This window comes from Centroberyx gerrardi, chromosome 18 (assembly GCF_048128805.1).
Source record: "Centroberyx gerrardi isolate f3 chromosome 18, fCenGer3.hap1.cur.20231027, whole genome shotgun sequence".
NCBI lineage: Eukaryota > Metazoa > Chordata > Actinopteri > Beryciformes > Berycidae > Centroberyx > Centroberyx gerrardi.
This window is the reverse complement of record NC_136014.1, coordinates 13,956,458-13,974,671: the sequence shown is the minus strand read 5'-3', so window position 1 is coordinate 13,974,671 and position 18,214 is coordinate 13,956,458. Positions and strand designations below refer to the sequence as shown.

Genomic DNA, 18,214 nt, shown 5'->3' with positions numbered 1-18,214 from the left:
TGAGAGAGTTGACCGACTTTGCTGCTCGCTCTTCACTCTCACCTTGCTGTGAGGCTGCTGGAATGTTTGCTGCCCCTCACATGTCCCAGTGACCCTCGCTGGCTGCCGTAGACCCCCTGGCCCAGTGACCTGACCTGAAATATATTAGGTCCGTTAAGGATTTAAAAAATACTTTTATACTGCAATCCCTTGATTAGATTCGTTTTGATGTGTGTAATAATATGTCGCAAAAACACAAATGCCATAAAGCATTTCAGTGTTCATATGCCACGTCTACATAATGTTTGTTAATAGTTGTTACATAATGGATGAATGGGAAGAGGCTATTGCTATACAGAAATTTCACAGTGTGCTTCCACAATGAGATATCCAAGCCTAGTCTCCTGAAATTTTGCGAAATAAGCACAATGTGTTAAAATACAAATACGTACTCTGTGCACAAAAGTGAGAGAAATACGTTTTCCCACCATGAAAGGGGTCAGTGAAGGAGGCACGACTAGAAACAAGTAGCAGTCTGACATTGAACTGAAGCATGGTGGTGGATGGGTATGCATCTGCCATCAACTCTGATGGTTCAATTTCCAACTCATGACAAGTTTGCTACCATGAGTAAAGATTTTCTTATTTAACCAAGACGAAAGCATCACCCTAACCTTAACCAAAGTTGTTTACTTGCCTAAACCTAACCATTAGCTAACCTTTTCAACTGAGAAACAGGCAAAAATGGCGCATCCAATTCATGCTATTGCTACATTATCCAATTTCTATGCACATTATTTGTATCCATAACATGTAATCTATGTTTCAGAGTTCATACTCATTTTATTAAATTTTATGAGATGTTGGAGCTCCACTATCTAAGAAATGGTGACTGGTTGCTAGCATGAAAATAAAACTCACTATGGAATCCTGAAGTCATTACCTAATCTACAAGGTGGTAAAATGTTTGAAAAACTGATTTTAAAAAATCTTGAATTGCCAAATAAATAGCAGGAAAGTACTGGACCTATAACATTTAATTTGGAGTGTCACGCCAAATGAAACATTATGTAAAATAAGTCTTGGAAGTGCTGCAGTTGCTGCTCTTGTTTTAGCTGACTGAGCAGAGTGATGAGAGTTGGCCAGTGAGCCATTGTAATTGGTTCTCCCTTGTCTCTCTCTCTCTCTTTCTTTCCCTCTGTCTCCTTCGCTCAGCTCCGCAGTGTTGTCAGTCCCATTGGGAGTTGTTCATGGCTGCACTCCCTCCCACACACACACACACACACACACACACACACACACACACACATACACACACACTGTAATGTGCCCCGGCAAATACAAATACACACACTCGCACAAAGGCACCCACAGAATCATAGGCACGTGAGGGTGTGTGTGCGTCCCACTGGATTCTCTCAACCTCCTCCCTCCTTTTGCAAACACGATCGCTAGTAACTCCCACGCATCTCACACATATACACACACACACACACACTCACACACACACACACACCATGGCACCAACTGTAGGCACGTGGCTGTGTGTGTGGTGCTCATTAGGCTGTGATAGATTCAGTGAGCTTGACTTTAGGCCCTGGGAGAGCCTTGAGGTAAACTGTACCTAATAAGATGGTATGACAGATAGACTGGCACACACACACACACACACACACACATATACACACATAAACACACACTCTTTCAATATGGTGTTCATCATTGTATTCATTAGTCAGATGTGAGTGTCAAAGCAAATCATTGTTGTTTTCTGCTCACCTGTCAAAAAGGCCGCTTTCACTCGCGGGTGGCAATTCTTCACTCATTCTGATTCATTCATTTTAATTTGTCATTTTTTTTACACACATATATACACACACACACACACACACACACACGTTCCTTGTCGACTCGTACCTTGCTTCATGCTCCTCTCTCGCTCCAACACTCTCGCTGCCCCAGATTATTTACACTAAACAAACGCTGTCAGTTTGTGTATATACCAACACTCTCACATGCAAACACACAGAAATGCAAAACGCACGCACGCACGCACACAGACACATACTTTTTTTATTTTTTTTTTACCCAGTGTGTCACATTTCCAGAAAAGCGGCGCGCCTTTGCGGCAACACGTGCGCGAGGCAGAGTTACTATTTTGAGTGTGGGAGCGAAGTTGCGAGCGGCAGCGGTATATCAGAGAAGCACTTCTCCCTAAAGATGCTCTATGTGGAAGGAGAGGAGGAATATGGTTTATTTATGAGAGTGACTCTGAGTCAAGAGCAGCTGCTTTAAAGTGGAAGGATAGGGCGAGAAGACTGAGTGTGTGTGTGTGTGTGTGTGTGTGTGTATGGGCATACACCTGTGTGTCTGTGTCTGTGTTCCAGTCAGTCTTCCTCAAAATAATATTTGTACAACACCAATTCAATTAGAGAGCAACACTCTGCTGCATGCATGCAGTCAAGCGCACACGACCGCAATTATTTGGACAGCGGACATGGCGGCGATCATTGCAGGCGTCGTTCCAGTGATGAGCTCACCTCCGGGTGTCACCCAGAGAGAGAGAGGAGCGGAGGCCGGTCAGCCAGAAAACAACACTCACCCTGGGTGAGACGACAGCCCTTGACCCCGCCTTTCTGAGCAGACTGGCTGGGGAGGATAACAGTGAAAATCAATTGTAGTTGATGTAGTGGAGACAGGTCAGAGGGCAAGGACAGAAATAGGGAGAGAGAGAAATAGAGAGACTGGGAGGAGGGACAGATCTCTTCTTCTCCACTGTGTGTTCCATCTGCAATGTTGATTTGCTCTTCTCGTGCCAATGAAACCAATATTTGACTTCCGTTGAATTGAAAGTAGAGGAAGAGACATGAGAGCTCTTTACACAGCTTAGAGCAGGAAAAACAGAAGCACGATCAGTTTCCATTGATGGTCTTTCGCTGCCCTTTACACAGCCATTCATCTCCACTGCATAGAGGAACCCGCAGGAAACAATGCATCTCTCACAACAATAGACAGACACAGTGAGCTGAACAAAAGAGAAATAGGTAAATGGGAATTACACTGAAATCAACTGCTTGGTTGTATTTTGCAGTTTTCGACAAAGAAAATCCCAAGCTTTTCTTGGGAATGAGAGAAAAATTGCCTAAGAATATTGAAAGGCAATGTTATGGTCAGCTATTTTCTTATATAGTATATTTATTTAATATAGGTATGTAAAAATAATTTATCATAACATTTTCTCACTGAATTAAATCATAACATTGCATTTTTCAAGATCTTGAGATTTTTATTTTTTTTTTCGTTTTAAAATATCAACTTTTAACCTAAAAGTCAGCTAATTTTTCCAGTTGAATTTCAATGTGCATTGTCCATGCTATCTCATAAATGTAGACAGTGGATCAAATCAGGCGGTTTTTCCTCTCCAAAGGGGTTGAAAAGGATTAGCAGAGATTTTTTTTTACCAGGTCTTCTCCGCTATACGATCAAAACATACCCAGTGGAACTCATTAGGACTCTGAGATGGCGAGTGTATATCATCTCTGACCATCACAGGGGCTTGCAACAGCCGCAATTGGCTGTCTATTAAAAGTTCTGGGTCTCAAATGTACTCCGTGGTTATTCTGGGTAAATAATAAGAGCACAAAAATGCATGAACAACCCCCACACACCATGCGGTCGTCACAGTTGGAGCTTTTTAAGGGGGGGAATGTATATGTGATATTTTACTGCAGCCGGCTCACTCTGAAGAAAATCCATAATTCATCGACTTTGGGATCATTTTGGTAATTCTTTGAAACATTTAAGCAGCCCTCACATTAATTATTAACTTGTTGGAGGCATTTGTATTCACAAGAGCAGCGGAGAGTCTTTTAGTCCATTGGGAGATCACAGGATATTTTTTATGCCATAGAAATATATATTTGAGTGAGAAATTGTTGCAGTTATGTAAGATCGTTGCTGCTGTCAGACAATATAATAGCACCCTGGAGCCCTACAGCTCTATTTGGACCTATTTTGCCAAACTAGGTTTTTGTCTCCCTTTACTCTCTTGACTGGATTTAATGAGGCAAACAACTAGTACTTCAAAGCTAAGAGTCAAAATAGGCTTTTATTTTCCTTTATTCTCTCGACTGGATTCACGTGGCAAGGAACTAGTACTTCAAGACAGCTTTACTGATTTTACTAAAACTGCCTCTACTCTAAATGCACTGAAGCACTATCTAAGATGTATATTTAATCCATGCCTGGGACATCTTCCAAATTCTTAATTTGAAGGCTCAAGTAATGGAAACCACAGCAATACTTTACAATGGCCTTATTCCAGTGTATTAACTTGTGTATTAACCTATGGAAAAGTACTTGATGAAAATCTCCCTCATACATAATATACTTACAATATGGTAACAATACCGTTTTAATGAAGCCATTCGAATGTAAGTACATTATGGAATATACTAGAATAAGGCCATTGTAAAGTAAAGTGTAACCAAAACCACTCTCAAGACCAGGTACAGTTCTTGGTATACATCCTTGATAATAACAAATTCCATTGCAGTTTATAAAACTCGAATGATTAACAATTTTTCAGTGGTCGTCCATAGATGAAAATACAGTGTTTATTTCCCTTGGAAAATTGCATGCAGCCCTCAATTGATATGCAGCTGGGTGCAAAGCTGATTTCACCAATCATTGTTCTGTGTCGTGGCCGCTGAGTCATTGTTAGGTCTTGATTGGGCCTCTGACTGGTCTTGATTACGGTGAATACTGCACAGTCATTGTTTAGCCTGAAAAGAGAAGCTTTATCCCTCTCAATATTAAGTGGAGGCAAATTGACTCGCTTGCTGTGTAATGAGAGTTTCATCTCTGCTGAATGGCTGCCATGTGTGCATCAGTGTATTACCAAGAAATGCCTTCTCATTTTCGTGGAGACTAAGGTGAAACTGGACTGTAAAAGAAAGTGTTGCTTGTTCTCATTGAATTACTTGTTTCTTATTTTCTTTTCAAATCAGTCATGGCTAATACAATAAGACTGTTGTACTACCGCTCTGTTTTGTACTAAGTAAAACATTCCAATTGACTCAGAAACCTGGACCTGTATTGTCAAAGAAAGCGTTGTTTGTTCCTGCGGTATTTACACCTACTGGTGCAGCATGAGGTCACCATTAAAGACTCCAGGAAGTAAAAGTAATTGGAGTTCATTTCATGCAGACTTTAATCCAATAGTTTTACCATGTTCTTACACCTTGCCTTAGGTTTAAAAATGATGGTGCTTTCAAACTAACTGAAAGTGGGCTACTGAACTTGATACATTCATGTACAGCAGTGGGTCTCAACCATGTGCCATCAAAGCCCAACAGTCTGCAACTTTTCATTCCAACCAATCAGTACACCAGCTGATTTCACTGATCTACAGATCTTCTGCCAGAGAGATGGGAACTAATCAGATGTGAGCATTATACAATTATACAATGCCTTGGGTCCAGCTATAGCCCAGTGTTACACCTGGCAATGTAAAATCAGATCCAAATCCTAAACAAAAGTCAACATTAGCTGTTAGAAATGCCTCAAGCCATTTGTCTTTGTTAGCTAGCTAAAGGTCACGTTTTAGCTAGCTCCTCATCTTCAGTGAAATAAAGTCAGTACACATTTGTAGGAGGAAAATGTCATTTTCATTGTCATTTTCAAGGCAATATGATACAACCATAGACTATGTTTCTCTGATTCAAAGTAAACAGCGCTAAACTGCAGTATAGACTACAGTTCACGATTAGAAACATTATTCTAATTCTGGTGCCCAGATCTGTTGAACAGAATGCTTGGATGAAGTACATGAACTTTTTATGAATCAACTGCATTTAATTTCAGTCCTGTGTTCTGCTTCATGGTCCATGGGTGTCACATCGGGAAATTAAACTGCCCCTATATTATAGATACACAAGCAAGTGCATACCCACAGATATGATGATGAGGTGTGTGTGTGTGTGTGTGTGTGTGTGTATGTATGTGTGTGCACGCATATGTGTGTCATGATGAGAGGGCTTAATGTAGCGGAACATCTTTCCTGACAGCTTTGGTCCATCTGGGTGTCACACACACACACACACACACACGCACTACATATATCACCCTTGCTGTGGATGATGCATGCTGTGGGTGTCCCTGTCCCCTTCAGTCCTCATTCAGAGAATCTGAGGGAGAAATAAAAGACAGAGAGAGAGGGAGAGAGAGAGAGAGTAGTGGGAAGGAGAGATAAATCACAGGAAGGATGTGAGGTGAGGTAGTGGGAAGGAGGGAGAGAGAGAGAGAGAGAGAGAGAGAGAGAGAGAGGGAGGAGCCACCATCGACTGCAGCAGAAAAATGAGAGAGCAGAGGAAAGGGGGAGGGCAGTGTGGTGATGAGAGACAGTGAGGGAGCTGGAGAGAGAGAGAGCGAGAGAGAGAGAGAGAGAGAAATGGATGGAGAGAGAGAGAAAGGGAGGGAGGCGGCATCTGCTCACTGCGGAGGCTTTCATTGATAAAGTATCTCCGGTGAGAGCCATAGGGCTGCAGCTGGACACATCACACACACTATCACGCACACTTCCCGGAGTGTTTGTTTACAGGCTGACACCACATCATTCTCTCATACACAGGTAGAGTGTACTCTGAACAACAGCAACATTACCAACACACACACACACACACACACACACACAAACACACAGCGGCATGCTCTTGCCGGACTCGACAACAACATCGCCACGCACAGGCTGTGAGCATCATCAGACTCTCTCCTCCTCTCTCCTCCTCTCTCTCTGTCTTTGGGAATGTGAGCACAGTCAGAGCAGCGCTGCCAGTTCAGTAACAGCAGGGAAGGAACACCTGTAACTGAAGAGCCAGACTGAAGAGTCAACGCTGCTGCTGCTGCTGAGCCGGGACCAGTTGCCGGGAGGATCTGCTCTGTATACTCGGATAAAAAAAAGACAAGAAAAGACGGGCCGGTGGAGCTGCGACGGGATCAGCGGAACCAGCCCAGCACACCAGCATAAAGGTATGGCAGGACACAGGCATGTACTGTACACACACACACACATTCATACAGACACAATAACACACAGGGAGAGTATGCAAATACATCCATACATCCATATATACTGTACATCTCTGTGCATGATGTATAAGGTTCTATCGTATTGTATCGTATTGTATCGTATCATATCGTATCGTACATTATGCACACAAAAACATACACACACAAATGCACTGGGGATGTAAATGCATCCATACATAAACACAGATAAACTTCTACTAATGTGGTTCTGCTTCCCCGTAAATAAGCAGGAGGATGCACACACACACACACACACACACACACACACACACACACACACACGCCCTGACACTCATAGATGCTCTCTGAGTGCTGAATGACAACTGAGTGTTATGATGTAAACAGAGCTGTCTTCTCTGCTGTCTCCTTCCTAATGACTCCACACAGCAACAGGAGCAGGTAGCCTCCTCTCTCTCTCTCTCTCTCTCTCTCTCTCTCTCTCTCTCTCTCTTTCTCTCTCTCTCTTGCTCTGCCGCCCTATCTTTATCTCTATCCTGACACCTCACTGTTCCAGTGATCTCATTCCCTCGGTCCCTTCAATCTCTCCCCCCCTCTGTCACTTTGTTGCGCCGTCTCTGCCTCCTCCACCTCCTCTCTCTCCATCTCATCCTCGCATCACTTTTTTTACCACCTCTCTGCTCTCTCTCTCTCTCTCTCTCTCTCTCTCTCTGTGTCTCTATTTTCTGTCCCGCACTCGTCCCGGCAATAGCTACAACCTTCTCTTCATGCCTTAGACTGTTCATCTCTCTCTCTCTCTCTCTCTCTCTCTCTCTCTCTCTCTCTGTCAGTCTGTCCGTCATCCTGGGCTCTACAGAGGCAAGCGGAGTGCCGGTGTCGGCCATGAAGCTGGTGAATGGGGGAGGAGGAGGAGGTGGTGGAGGAGGTGGGGGAGGAGGAGGAGGAGGAGGAGGAGGAGAGAAGACTGCCTTTTCCTTTAAGAAGTGTTCTGCCTTCCAGTTTGTCAAGAGGAAGGTGAGTTTGGCTTGTACACACACACGCGCACACACACATACAATGGCTGAGGGAGAGGAGGTGTCACAGCAGAGTGTTCTCTCTCTCTTTCTGTGTGTGTGTGTGTTCTGTGTGTGTGTGTGTGTGTGTGTGTGTGTGTGTGCACTCCAGAGATGATGTCATTGTGGGAGCTAAGCCTCGGTAATCAGGCGCAAGATTCAGCTCCCTGCGAATCTGTGTTTACTGTGTGTGTTTCCCTGTGCCTGAGCGTGTGTGTCTGCCTGTGTGTGTGTGTGTGTGTGAAACAACGAGAGCATCCAAAACACTGTTGCTTTACCGATGTTGTGAAAAAAATCGTGACATCATTCAGCTGACTAGGTGCTATAGTTTGGGAGCTACTCAGCATATCCTGTGTTTGCTGCAGTGCTTTCACAAGGTTCATTTCCTGCGTAACGTTAATGGTTTGCATTAAACGCTTTCCTTGGTTGGTGCGTTTGTGTAATGAATGTGTTTGCTGACTTTTTCAAAAGAAGCTACAACGCAGGATTTAATCGACCGTCTACATTCTGGGGACGTTCTCATATGCTGCTAAAGAGTCTGATGCGTTTTGTGCACAGCAACACAAAATACAGGCTTGTTTTGCTCCAGTGTTTACAAAAATGACATATGTAAACAAACCTTCTACAGGCTCAAAATCCATTTCAAATTCATATTTAACTGCCAATCCTTGTACCAAATGCTCAGACAATACATTTTAGAGTAAATAAATACATTAAATCCAATAAATCACTAAGTAAACAAAGAGAGCAGTGGAGTAGTATTTCAAAAGGGGGATGGAGGATGACCATACTCGCTGGATAAGTAAACACCCTGATCTATTTATGTTACATTGTCTAATGTAACTGCATTGTCAGTAGTCTATGGTTAGTATTCTACTGTAATCGAGGCATGACTGGAAAATTAGTCAGCATTATCAGGGGTTGGTTGGTCATAAGCTATACGCTGTCATTAGAGTTTGTTAAACATATTCAACTTGTTGAACTTTTCAACCTGACAGCTACTTTCTTAAATCTGAATAAATTGCAGGAGAGTTACACGAGATCAAACGAAACACCAAGCAAGAAGACTGCAGGGCATGACAGGAAGGAAATGACATTAACATTACCTCGAGCTTGTGGAGGAGAAGGGAGTTGATGCGTTCACTTAATTATCACTGTGTTGCAATGGGAATACTGCCAGCACATCCTTTTTTTTCCCACTACAACAAGTCTCTTAATAAAATAAGGGTTTATTACATAGGTTATTGTGTTCATTTGAATGTGTTTTAAGGCTTGGGAAGTGAATTAAATGATAGAAGAACCAGGATAAGAACAAACTGGCAACAATCCTGATTCAGTGATGATATATTTGAAGTATTTATGTGATGATACATTTCCCCAGCCACCATTTGAGCTTGGTTATGTTCTTGACTTGTGTTCTTGCTTGTAGTGCAATTGTAGAATTATAGTAGAAGTGTTTGTTATCCTGTGTGTTGGTCTCAGATGGCGTATGGTGCGGATCACTGATGACTCGGCTGGTGAATATGGACAGATTGTGTTGTGCTCACACCCACACACCCACACACATGCACTGACGCACACACACAGACACCCACACACACACACCTACACACACACACACACACACACACACACACACATTCTGCTACATTCAGTCTCCCATGGGATTTTTCACCAATGAAGTGAATATTAATCAGTGATTAAGAGGATGAGGACCCAAGGCACATGTGCATTTGTTGGCTGTTTGTTTATGCATGCCAACAATAGGCATCTATCTATCTATCTATCTATCTATCTATCTATCTATCTATCTATCTATCTATCTATCTATCTATCTATCTATCTATCTATGCTCTGTATTCCTCTTAACTTTAGCTGTTTTTGTCTTTCTTTCACAAATGGCAAAGAGGGTATCTGTATAAATCTTGCTTTCCTCCCAGGCTCCACCCTGATGAGAAGGGAAGGCACGGAGACGAGAAGCATCCAGATGCATCAGCGTACAAACCCCAAATCAGAATTAATGTCTGCTGTTGTTCAGGGTTCATTTCTCTCTCTATTTGTGTCTAAATGAGTCTAATCTCATAAGTGGAGCAGGGTGAGTCGAGGCAGAGCCCTGTATCATGTGGATGACTAAGGGAAGAGATAGGAGGAAATAAGAAATCAATGCCTGTGTGTGTGTGTATGTGTGTGTGTATGTCTGTGTGTGTGGGTGTGTGTGTCCCTGTGTTTCTGCCTGTGATTTGGTGGTAGAAAATGATGATGAAGTCCTAAGCTAATGACACAGGCAAATTTTGAGGAGAAAATTTGGGGTAAAATTCGCCGGCAATTATGAGCAACTAGGCAATGGGCAAAGAGAGCAATGGGCAATAATAACTGACAAATCTGACAGTTGGAGGAGTGAAAATGGATGAAATAACAGATTCTGCTGCCATCAGTGTCATCTTGGCCTCCTCTTTTCTACTGAAAATGTAATGATTTAAGATAAGATAAGATAAGATAGCACTTTATTGATCCCCCCATTTACAGAGTGGATATAGGTCCCACCCATAGGTGTGGTCATGGAAAAACCAATGAAATCTCTATAAAGAAAGAAAAAATATGAAAAAATAACCCGGAAATCCTGATTAACCATCGCTAGAAATAAACCCAATTCATTTATATTTGAGTATAATTCACCTAAGTAGGTAGCATATACATATCAAAAAGCATTCACAGTATAAAGATGGGCCTATTTATTTATATTCATGTGGCCTGTTAGTTCCATATTGGAAAGTTCTAAGGGGTACTAAATCTCATGATTCACTGGTCATAGATGTAAGTTTTTTCCCCTCTCCCCAAAATAGGGAAACAACAACAACAACAACAACAACAATATACAGTATATATATATATGAAGAAATTATCTCATTAGGTTATCGAAAAAGTGAATCAAAAAGGAAGAATAGTAATATCAAAAAGACAAAAAAGACAAAAAAAGAGAGAGTATCTCAGAGGCAATATTTTAGATATTGAAACTCATGCTTGAACCACTAATGGTCATTATCACTCATATGAAGGGTTTGATGGAGAAGTCCTCATTCAGACCGCGAGGGGCCCTTGTTTGAAGATGATGTTGAAACCTTGCCAGCAGATTTCAAACTGATACATTGTGTTCAGTGAGAAAACATTTCCAGCCAAATTTTGACCCAAATTTGCCCTAGAAATGTGCCTATCATCACCTTTAGAGTGAAAGACATGGCAACAGTAAACATGTTGTTCCCCAGATGCAGATGTCTCCTGATGCAGTTCCCCTCACGGCCAGTCAATAACCAACACGTCACCTTGTTTTGACCTGTCATTTGGCCAATCAGTGACATTTTGAAATGCAGTGGTGAGATGCAAGCAGTGTATGAGAGATGAGAGATGAGACATGTTACAAACAGACAAACAAACGAACAGAAGGAGATCGACCGTTCGATTTCACAGTGCTGGACAAAAAGGAAAACATTATTTTTGCACCTTGCACCTTGTGTCTGCGCCTCTTTGTTTTGAGCCTGAGGCGTATACGTGTTAAGCTCTCCACAATTGGATGGATAAATAGCAGACTCAACAGTATGACATGTTAAACACCATTAGGTATGACAGCACGGCATTTGATCCATGTGATAATGCCAAAGCATTTCTCACAATGCTTTAAGTGTGATGACAAATCTGCCATCTGTGCAAAAAGTCATCTATTTGGATGATGTAACATCAATAATGTTAAAGTGAAGATCCGTCATACATGTATACTGGGTTCACATCCCAAGTAAAGAGGTTTGTGAGGCAATATTCTCATTATTTAGGCAAATTTCTACACTCTTACAAAGAATGTGTCATTTTTAACACATCTTTTCAACACAACATATGTAATGACAATACATTTTAACACAACATGCTGTTTTTAACATATCTCTGACATATCTTGTGTTGAAAAGTAACCGTGTTTTGTCCCAAAGAAGACACACAGATATGTTAAAAATGACACATCCTTTGTAAGAGTGTACATTCTTCCAAAATCACCAGCAGCACGTTTAAAATATCCCTTGCATGCGTCCTAGGTGTGTCATCAGACTTCTGCGCTCGTCCCGCAGTGGCTGGTTTGTTTTGTGTCGTCCTACCCGAGTGTTTTTCCAAGTCTGTTTTCCTTTAGCCCCGACATGCCTTGACACGCTGTCTGGCTGCCCCACGACTTAGTCATTCAATCTGGCCTTGTGAGCGCATGTGTGTGTGTGTGTGTGTGTGTGTGTGTCACAGCTGTCTGGATGCTGCGGCGCGCTCGGTCACTTAGGCTACAGTCGTGTGGTGTGTGTTTGCTAAACGATTGACTCACACGGAGGATGAGATTACACACGGCTCCTCACGAAATTCAGCTCTCTCTCTGCCCATCTCCTCTCCTTCTGCATTTTGCTTCTGTTCCCCATGTGTCCCTCGTTTCCTCATTTCTCTTTCAATTTCCCCCTTTCAATTACCCCCCCCCCCCCCCCACACACACACACACACACACACACACACAGCAGGCTTTACCGTTAGAGACAGCGTGATTTTCTGGGAACTCTTAGTCATTGGAGGAGAGATGTTTGTGTATGTGTGTGTGTGTGTGTGTGTGTGTGAGTGCACTACCTCATCATTCAACCCATTTTCTCACTCATCATTGTTGCAACCTTATGGCTGCATAATGAATGCATCTGTCAGTGGCAGGGACGTGGAGGAGTCTTAATTTTCTCTAATTCATCATAATAGCATACATTATGGATTTACCTCCTCCTCTGCAGGCCAGCTTTCCTTAAGTTTGCTGTGTGTTGTTGACATCACAGCAAGTCAGTCTGGCTTTTCTGTCACATAATCAAAACAAAAATTAAATGCTGTAGAAATATTAAGGTCAAAATACCCATTTTGAAGAAACTCCTAGAAAAGTGCTCGATGTTTTCTTTTTTGCTTTCGATACTCCAAAGCCAATCTTTGACGAGAATGAGGTCATCAACACCGTGCCTCGTGTCATCAACACAAGACAGGTCTTTGAGTGTGTGTGGGTGAGCGTGCATGTGCATGTGCATGTGCATGTATGTGTGTGTGTGTGTGTGTGTGTATGTGTGTGTTCCCTGTCTGATCTATATTTTCAGTGTGTGTGGGTATCAGAGCGGAGAGGCAGTTCCTTCCTCTTTGAAGTGCATCTGTGTATGCGTGTGTGTGCGAGTGCGAGTGTGCCTCACGGGAATTGACATGTAATCAGGGATAGCATGAGAAGCAGAAAGTGAAAAATCCTGAAAAATCCTGTCTTTCTGATCAAAGGTTGCGGCTAGCGGGGATGACAGTGTTTGTACGTGTGTGTGTGTGTGTGTGTGTGTGTGTGGTACACCTGTGTGAGCACTTACAAACAGATGCGAATGAACACAAGGGGAATATATGAGACAGGGAGAGAGAAACAAAGCAAAAGATTAAACGTGCCACGTCAGCGGGAAGCAAACTGACATTTCTCTTCCTCTGGGTTGATTTCTCTGTATGACATCATCGCACATCTCTGTCCCGCCCAGGTGCGGAGGTGGATGCGGAACCCCAAGGTGAGCGTGGAGAAGGCCCAGGGGAAAGGCCTCCTCTACCCGTGCCCCAAGTGCCCGCTGGCCGACGACCTGTGGTACACCCACTTCCCCTCGCCGTACGGCTGCTGCCACTACGCCAGCCCGCCGGGCGGCCAGTACTACCACCAGGAGCCGCCCTCGCCGCGGCCCGCCAGCGAGCCGCACGGCGCCCAGGAGAAGAGCAAGGGCTGCAAGGTAACGGGGGAAGGGCAAAGAGAGGGCGTGTGTCTCCGCTCATCCGTTATGCTGTCAGTCTCTACAGCTGTGCGGGCTATATTTTAATGATTTTTTTCCATCTTTTTTTGTATGAGGGTGTGTATGTGTGTGTGTGTGTGTGTGTGTGTGCGAGTTTGTCCCTTATGTAAGTCCTGCCCTCTAACACACATTCAACTGCCCACGCCCCAGCGAGTATCCATTGTCACCTCTGTCGTGGGCAGCGGGCGATGTGTTCAAATTTAACAAGGTCAACAATTTTCCCCCTGAAGTCTTCAGTTAACGAGGAGATCGCGGCCTTTACTTTGTCGTTTGTGCCACACAGAGGGAGATGCCACCCCCCGCTCATGTGCCACCCTCCCACCACAAGCCAACCCCTCCCCCCTCCCGCCTGTAGGTGGTACTGTATCCACCAGCGCAACACGACAACATCGACTCGGTTCACACACCTCCCCCTGTTCGCCCATTAGCGCTTACCGAAACAAGTCGGAGAAGCAAAGCAGGTACTAACGGGACTCCAGGCATTGTTGCCGCTCTGTCTTTGTTCTCCCTTTAAGCTGCACCACGAGTGTCGTTACGTAACATAAACACTAGGGCGACTGGAGCCGAGGCATTTTTCAAAGCCTCCCTTGTTGCTCACCGAGGGCTGTCGTTTCTGAAATGAGAGCAGAGGCAGTTGTTCAGCGGAGCACGCAAATTTAAACTTGCTTCGACGTGTGGGAAAAAAACCCCCAAAAAAGAACACAAATGCACGGAAGGAAATGCAAAAACACCACTGTGAAGGCTGCAACTATACAAATGCACCCTGCGCACAGGCCCAGATACACATGGGTAAACACACACATACACACACACACACACACACACACACCAGCCCATTATTGGTAATGTTGCTGCAGGTGTCCGGGTGTCCTTGGTTATGTAACTGCAGTTATAATAGCAACCCCCCTCCTTATCAATCATCGTACCCATCAATCGGTTCCCCGCCTCAGTGTGTGTGTGTGTGTGTGTGTGTGTGTATGTGTGTGTGTGTATGTCACCAGTCCCTGCAGGGAGAGGGGAGAGAATGAGTCATCACTGCCCCAGCAAGACAAAGCCACACTGTATGTGTTTGTGTGCGCATATGTGTGTGTGTGTGTGTGTGGGGGGGGGGGGTGCACAGAAGTGTTTCTGCGTGTATCTTTTGTGTGTGTGTGTGTGTGTGGTGAGAGAGGAGGGGAAAGAGAGAGAGAATATCAAATAGGACTGTTTTGTTGTCCATCACCCCATTCTCTCCACCTCACTCCTCTTGTTTTTCATACTTTCCTCTGCCTTTCTTTTCTGTCTCACTCCATCTCTCCATCAATTCCACCTCTTGCCCCTACAACCAATAGATCTGTCACTTATCTGACAACCGGTGTGTGTGTGTGTGTGAAGGATTAATGGGTGTTGTGGGAAGGTGGGAGCAGGCTGGGGGGTTAAAGAGGAGGGGGCACAATGGTGAGTCATAGCCAATTTTCCCTGCAGATTCTTAGAGTGGCAGTCTGTGTGTGTGTGTGTGTGTGTACAGTCAATACAAAGCCAATATGGAGTTAAACTGTGTTGAACAGGGTTGACCTAGCTGGGCAGCTCATTTCTGGTATGTGGTTTTCTGATCCAAGACACAAATAAATGATTGACCACATTTAAACTGGAAACTTACAGCAAAGAGGTTAGACGTTGCTCAGTGCAGCTGAGTCAAGACCGGAAGGAATTCTTCCTGCGTTTGATGTAGTGCGGTATTGCTGTGCTTGACTTAGTTTGATATGGACTAAATAAACAGCAGGTCAGTGACACCAGCCAACCGCTCCATGACAAAATACAGTCCATGGACGTCATGTTCTGTACTGTACTCCACATATCTCTGCACACACTGTCCAAACATTAGACTACTTCATAATTCAGGCTCTCAAAGTTGAGCTTGCCAAACACTCGCAGAGCCTGACTCTTGTTTGAAAGAAATAACTTAAACATTTCCCTTGGACGCTCAGCACAGTTTTGTCTGCTCTTGAAAAAGGTTACCCGCTGCTTGGCTTAAATGCAAATGAGCAAACATCACCATGTAATTCTGTCAGCCCATCAAAGTGAGCCGTATCAGACGTTGTCTAACAAGTGGCTAAAAATGGACTTAAGGAATTGGGGTGAGAACGCTGAGAGGCGGCTGTCACATTCAGAGGGGCTGGAGTTGATTAGGAGACCAGACGGTGACAGACAGTGTCAGACTATTGTTACTGTGCTAGACAGAAGAAAAATATATATATAACAGGGATTTGTGGCATGGTCTATTATGTTGCCGTTTGTTCTTTGCTTTGCATATTTGCATATTTGAAAATTGACATAGTCTGACTATTTCCCCCTTAAGTGTCATGTGTTTTTGCATACTGTATGCTCAACTTTGTTCATTTCCCCCTCCTGCCTGTAGCTTTTAACTCTACCTTTTGCATTACACTTACTGCGAGCAAAACCTTTTGAAATTGTTAATCTGTAACCGGCAATAAAAAAAGCCGTTATCGACTTGCCGTAATTTATTTCCACTCATGGAAAAAAAAAAAACCCCTGTGCCAGTTTCACGCTGTAACCCCTGGGAGGAATGTGCTGTGCTTATAGTGCTGTACATTAGCAATAACTTATGAGTTACTCCGAAAGCAGAATTAATATAGAGACCATTACATAACCCAGTGCTGTTAAATACTTCAGTGGTGCTCCCCTTCCAAAACAGGCTTCCCTGCTACTGTGACAGAAGCCACTTTTTATCAGCTAACAAACCAATTAAGGTGACAGCTTGACCTCTCGCAAATCCGCCTTGACCTCCCCATTAAAAACCCACAATGCATCTTTTTTTTTTTTTTTTTTTTAATTACAAAGCATCAGCACTATGGAAAGATGCAGTTAGCTTAGCCTTGACCCGGTGCTTTGCATAGCCTTCACCCCTTCTACTTTGACTGGTTCAATGAGAGCCAAAGCTAAATATAGATAGAGGTTTATGGCGGTGATCTGGTGATATCATGAGATCAGTGTAATAAATTTATGACACTTTGGCATTTTTCCACAGGCTGATGGCAGTGGAGAAAGCGAGGGAGGAGAGGTTTACTGTAAGCAGGAAGAATGTTTTTTTCTACTTGAAAAACAGTTAGAGAAACAAAACAGGCATGAAGGGAAAAGGGTGATGGGTTTAGACAAAGATAAGAGATAGAGAGGAGGAGAGAGAGAAGTAAATATAGAGAAAGCATGAGAGAGAGAGAGAGAGAGAGAGAGAGAGAGAGAGCGATGTGAGTACAGCTGAGACGACAGTTTCGTGAAAAGACAGCGGGTGAGGTCAGAGTATCACAGTCTGCCAGCCTGGCCTCACCGCCGGAGCATGACCAGAAATCAAAAGCATATAAATCCTCCTCATAAGGACATCTTGTACTGTACTGTGCCACACACACACACACACACACACATACACACACCAAATGCAAACGCAGCCTTTCAACTAATCTCTAACATCAATCGTGTACTTGATGGAGACTTAATCGAAAATGAAAAGAACGCAAACTTCTGCTGACTGTTGGCTGTCCTGCCATGTTATCTGTTCTGTTGTACAATTTCTCTACTCTGCTAGAACCTTGTAGGAACTTCTCTCCTAGTCAGATACAAGAGAAACACACTATAGCATTACTATTAGTACAAACAGCAACAATAATAACCATAACACACTCATTCCCAAAAATAAGGTCATAGGCATTATCTAAAATGACTATCTGCGTTATTTTAGGTGACATTCCCTCATGGCCTATTCTGGGCATGGCATCAGGCGATAATGTTTTTGTTTTTTTTGCGTCAGTGTAATCGTTTAAACACCAACTCCATAACCAGGATGGCCTGACCTGCTGCGGTCCCGTTCGTGTTTACTGTCCAAAACCCACTCATGCAGGAGAGAGGGCAGAAGAGAAGAGAAGGGAGGAAGGAAGGAAGGAAGGAAGGGAGTAGAGCAGAGTAAAGGGAGGAGAGAGCGAAGAGGAGAGCAGCCAAGCGTGTCCGAGACGAGCGGTGATTTTTATCTCCTCCCAAAGCTGAGCATGCAGCCTGTGAGACATGGCTCAATATCGATTAAAATCTTTAGTTGAGAGGAGTGGGACATGGTGCAGGGCCAAACCTGCACAGACATCTCTACGTTGAGGAATTTGGTTTCATACAGCAGCAGCTTATAGCCTCATTTGTTGGCATGGTTAATCCTACCTGTCAGCTTGCTCATGTTTTAGGCAGGACAAAAACGTGAATATACCTGCTTTCCTATTGTCAAACTGTCAAGAACGCCCTGCTCAA

At 43.6% G+C, this 18,214-nt stretch overlaps 1 protein-coding gene across 2 annotated transcripts in view; it reads left to right on the top strand.

Annotated features, from left to right (window-relative positions):
- The first annotated feature begins 7,908 nt into the window (after positions 1–7,908).
- The window catches only part of sgk1 (serum/glucocorticoid regulated kinase 1), a 37,552-nt gene continuing 27,246 nt past the window's right edge, over positions 7,909–18,214 (top strand). Inside the window, exons 1-3 of one of the 2 annotated variants that reach the window (XM_078289700.1) lie at positions 7,909–7,939; positions 7,973–8,040; positions 13,631–13,870. In XM_078289700.1, coding sequence (XP_078145826.1) covers positions 7,909–7,939; positions 7,973–8,040; positions 13,631–13,870 — 339 coding nt within the window. Of the gene's footprint in view, positions 8,041–13,630; positions 13,871–18,214 lie in introns of both variants that reach the window. The other variant, XM_078289699.1, reaches the window with a different exon arrangement.